Below are 5,000 nucleotides of genomic sequence, written 5' to 3'. Positions count from 1 at the left end.
GAGAGTGACAGTTCAGCTTCTTTGATATGACATCATTATGTTATCAAGATAAAGTCAGCCAAAGCTACTTAATTGATTCATACAATATATTGATCATATAGGTGGCCTTGCCAAGCGAAAGGTTTTTAGGTATCTTTGTGTAATCTTATGTCATTGTAATTCAGCTATCATGTATCAATGTCAACATGACAAGAAATACTTTCCCAGAAGAGGGCAGTGAGAGATGTAGGCTATTTCCTTGCATCCAAAAATTACTTTTCTCACAGAGGCAATTTCAACATCAGACAGCTTGCAATTTCTCTCTCTCTCTCTCTCTCTCTCTCTCTCTCTCTCTCTCTCTCTCTCTCTCTCTCTCTCTCTCTCTCTCTCTCTCTCTCTCTCTCTCTCTCTCTCTCTCTCTCTCTCTCTCCCTCCCTCTCTCTCTCTCTCTCTCTCGTTGTACAACATCTACAATCACATCAGTACAGAATACTCGCGTCGCGCATGAGCCGACACCGACCTGACGCATCCATGGCGCGCGCTGGCCGCCCATCCTACTATTGCAGAACATTAAAATTGTATATGACATAGAAGCAAGTCCTGGCACTTGTATCACCAACAAACCGCTAAGCCCACACCTCTACACACGCAACATTCCAGCGATACCGATTTGCAACTTTTACAACGCTCCCTCCGCCGTTCCCCCACTTTTATCAGTTTCTGCAAAATTCCCTTGGAGAGGTCTACTGTAGCTCATTCGACTCCGACTGAATGGATGTGGTAGCCGCCGAAGGGATGTCTCCCGGTATCCGACCGCGGAATCGCCCGCCGCAAGTGATGCTAAACCAGAAGAAGATCAAAGCAAGACGGAAAAAGCGAAAGGATTTGGTTCTGATACAGATTTGTTTGTTTGGAGGGATGCTTCTGTTCGTCAAGGGGTTTTCCTACCTAGCGGAAAATTCAGGTGAGGGTTTCGTCTTACCCTCAGTTGGGGGCTGGAATGTCGAGGTGGGAGTTTCATGTCCGTTCAGTATGCCGTTGTTTTGTTACTATGTTTTGTTCCTTAGTTACCATATCATGTAACATTTTTTTCCAAGCATATCATTTTTTTCTCACTTTACTTGTTTTCGTGGTCATTGTTGTTAAGTTATGTGTGGCCAGGGTTGTGATAGCCTGTAATGATGAGCTTTACTTGAATTATGTCGACCGACCGACTGTAACATTATTAATAATGTAGTAACAACAGTGATTTGTCGAAACTACATCTAGGTCTTCTTTGTCAGAATTGTTTGTGGTAGCAGAGTAAATGAGTTAGAATTCAGCACAGAAGACCATGCATGGTTTACATCGCCTCAAAGTGGATTTGAAACTACATACACAAACAATGCATTAGGCTACAGCATCCCGTGCACTGCAGGTAAGGAATGTGTTTCAGCTTGAACCAACAGACCCCATTCGTGTCAGAGAGACGTAATCTCCTGTAAGCTCAGGTGTTTTCACTGCAGAGCTCTGAATCCAGGGCATAGCTGCCCTAGGGTGGGTATAGGCCTCCACTTCTCCAGGTTCCTCAAAACCTATCCACTCCTGTTCCTCTTATATATACCCTACCACTTTACTCTACACACAAACCACTTAGAGAACACACTGCAACGACACACTGCCCTCACTTTCTGTCGACATTGGCTGAAGAGAGATGTGTCACACAGTATCACATTCCAGAATCCAGGGACAGAAGGTTGAGGACGACATGAATGATGAATATCACCACCATCCTCTTTGTGAATATTCATAAAGTCGTCGTGATTTGCGCAAGGGCGCTCTACAGTAGGCCTACGCGTATCCTGGTAACGGCGGCAAATGCAACAGGGGTTCTTGTAGACGACCTCAGAGCAGAGCGTGTGAAAACGAGCGGAGCGGACGTCATTTCACCGGAGCGTGGAGCGGATATTCAAACGATTGGAGCGCCGGCTTTCTCTCCTCTCTCCTCCAATACCACTCACATCATCAGCTCCGACCAAAATATGGTGCAGGCATTCCAATAAATCCTGCATGGAAATGTGTTTAGTCCATTACATGATAAAGCCACGCCAGCCCTCCAACTGGGCCTTACTGCTTTCCAAGCCAGGGTCACTTTCACTTTCATTGCTGAGCAAAATGGTCTTGTTTTCTCATGGGGCTACTTTAAAACAAATAGGGTAAATACTTTCAAGATTAGATGTATGTGTTTTTTCAATGGTTAATTGATTGTTTGAAAGAAAGAAACGAATGTAGCGACTTTTGAGCTCTTGACAACATTTTTTTCTGTGAGCGGAGCGATGGAGAGGATGTGGAGCGAGGGAGCGGAGCGCAAGCGAGGAGCCGCATCTCCAACCACTCAACTCCGCTCACATGCTCTCTGCTCCAGAGTATGCTGTAACAGAAAATGACACGGCTTGCCTAATGCATTCCTCGGCTTTCTCATTGTTCCTGTCTGCCTGCTTGCCTGCCTGAGAAACTCTTAATCAGCGTGCCTGAATATCAATTAATGTTGATTATTTATGATCCCCCTTAATGAGGTTCTCAGCTAACTAAGTCGTGCCTTGGTGTTCTCTAGAAGCACTCAACGGCTCTGTCGCGGTAACACATTAATCATAGCAGCGATACTGTTGTTCTCCACTCTTTCTGTGTCAGAGGAGAAAGCATGTACTGTACTGTACAGCACATTGCTGGCACGCAATGCCCTCTGCCTGGTTTCCTCTATTCTCTCGTGCTGTTTGCCTCGTGCTGTTAAAGGCGACGCCAGGTGAGAAGTTCAGCCGTGCCCCGAGGACGATTGAATACCTGTGCTTTCTGAGCAGTTCTCATACGATCATACTTGCGGTCACCCAGGTGGAAAAGTCAAAGTGGTTGTTGCAGGGTAGTTCCGAAGAGGAAAATGATGAGCACTATAATGTCTATAGTGCTTTCAAATATGTTCTTCTGGCTGTATGAAGTTGCATCATCATGTTGTGATTCAATGAACTGTATTTCTCCCATCCCCTTCAAAAAGTTGTTAGTGCAAGACAGCACTCAGATTCATCATCCTTCAAAACATGTTTACATAATGTTCTGGTGTCCTCAGACTTGAGTGGCGGCCATTTTGATGGAGATCAGGTGATCACCACTTCATAAGCCTCTGTCCTTACCTCTCTCCTCATGACAGGTTATGACACCTCTAGCCACAGCACCTATGATGACGAGCGATGGGGAGGAAGGAGGCTTCTGCAGGAGATGGACAACAGTAGTTTGGAGGAGGAGGAGGAGGAGGAGAGTCATGGACCGAAAAACTGCACCGCTCCAGGTAAGAGGGAAAAAAGAGGGAAGAAGGGGGGGAAGGAAGGGAGGAGAGAGGAAGGGAGGAAGGAAGGAAGGAAAAAAAAAGAAAGAAAGAAAATGCTACAAACTGCATATTCCCCTCCCTCCCTCCCTTCATCCCTCCCTTCATCCCTCCCTCTCTCCATCCCTCTCTCCCCAATCTGGGGTAACACAGCTTGTATGGTCAAATGGACCCACACTGTAACAGCTTTCTGGCTGTCTCAGCACTTTTCACACTTGGTCTAGATCAACATTTTTGGTTTCCTGCAGCTTTTTTTTTTTTTCTTCTTTCCTTCAGTAGCCACATGTCTTGAAAAAGCCCAGTTTCCATGGCGACCTCTTATCTTATCATCAACGAGAGAGAGCGTCTTGAGTGTGTCTGTTCAAAGCGCCCAATGGATTGGTGTGTAAGAATTGGGTGTGTAAGAATGCTTGAGTTATCACGTTACACTCACACCGGATTTAAGTCCACCCTCTTGTAGACTTAAGTACATCATAGACTCCAATTGAGTCAAACAGATCCCTAATCTAATCTAATCTAATCTAATCTAATCTAATCTAATCCCCAGGAAGAGTATTGGCTGCATGTGCAGCATCTTAATGGGGACCCTGAAAGACAAATAAACAAATCAATCAATATGATTGTCTTCAAAAACCCACATCTCCTCACATGAAACAAAGCCTACCGCATCCTCATTGGCCAGATCCTTAAGTGCTGTATGCACAGACTCCCATCCGCTCACACCGGTCCATCCTGAATCCTGAGTGTCTATTTTTAGACACGGATGAAGGAAATTTGACGTTCAATCCTGCTATAATGAATGTGCGGAGACCAAGGGAAGGGCTCAGCCCAAGATTGCATTGACGTTTAGCTTTTTTTACCTTGAGCAGCAGATGATTGGCTCTCTGGTGAGCTCATTAAGCAAAATGGCCGTCATCAATCTCTCCTCTCGTCCCTCCCAAGGTCACCCCTGTCGTCTATAAAGGGAGAAGTGTGTGTGTGAGGGGGGGGGGGGTTCAAAGTTCAAGCTATTCTCCTCCTTGTGCCTATTATAGTCGTCCTCTTGTCCTCTTCCGTGTTCAAATTAAGGCAGGGTGACTGTGAGGGCGTCTAGGACACTCGGGGGCTTCGGGAACATCAAGGTTTTTCTCACTAAATAATCTCTCTCACTCTCGCTCTTAAAAAGCCGACAGTGTCTTTGCCCGTTCTGGTAATTTTTTGGCTCTTGTTCCCAGTAAAACACAGACACAGCTTCCTGCACTAGGAGGAGTGACTCATGCTTAATTTGACCTTTTGAAAAAAGCGCTAGCTGTGTGCTCTAACAAGGTGGAGTGTTTGTGTGTTTATGTGTGTGTGTGTGTGTGTTTGTTTATGATTGAATGAGTAAGTCAGTGTGTATGTTTATCTGAGTGTGTGTGTGTGTGTGTGTGTGTGTGTGTGTGTGTGTGTGTGTGTGCGTGTGTGAGTGGGCGTGTGTGTACAGTATGTGTGTTTATTTGTGTGTGTGTGTGTGTGTGTATGTGTGTGTGTGTGTTATTTCTCTGCGTGTGTGTGTGTGTGTGTGTGTGTGTTTATTTCTCTGCGTGTATGTGTGTATGTGTGTGTGTGTATGTCCAACTCCACCCATCATGATTACGGACATGTGTGGTGTAAGGCATTGATGATGCCCAACGTGAAGCCTCACTCT

At 45.5% G+C, this 5,000-nt stretch overlaps 1 protein-coding gene across 1 annotated transcript in view; it reads left to right on the top strand.

The window, feature by feature from the left end:
- Positions 1-750: 750 nt before the first annotated feature.
- The window catches only part of LOC310821496 (sodium/potassium/calcium exchanger 3-like), a gene marked incomplete at both ends in the record, with an annotated part of 37,360 nt that continues 33,110 nt past the window's right edge, over positions 751-5,000 (top strand). The window contains 2 exons of the mRNA XM_083693571.1: positions 751-943; positions 3,161-3,298. Coding sequence (XP_083549697.1) covers positions 751-943; positions 3,161-3,298 — 331 coding nt within the window. The remainder of the gene's footprint in view (positions 944-3,160; positions 3,299-5,000) is intronic.

Source organism: Argentina silus (genome assembly GCF_951799395.1).
Source record: "Argentina silus genome assembly, chromosome: 22".
Classification (NCBI taxonomy): domain Eukaryota; kingdom Metazoa; phylum Chordata; class Actinopteri; order Argentiniformes; family Argentinidae; genus Argentina; species Argentina silus.
The sequence above is the reverse complement of the archived record's forward strand: the minus strand, read 5'-3'. Positions and strand labels throughout refer to the sequence as shown.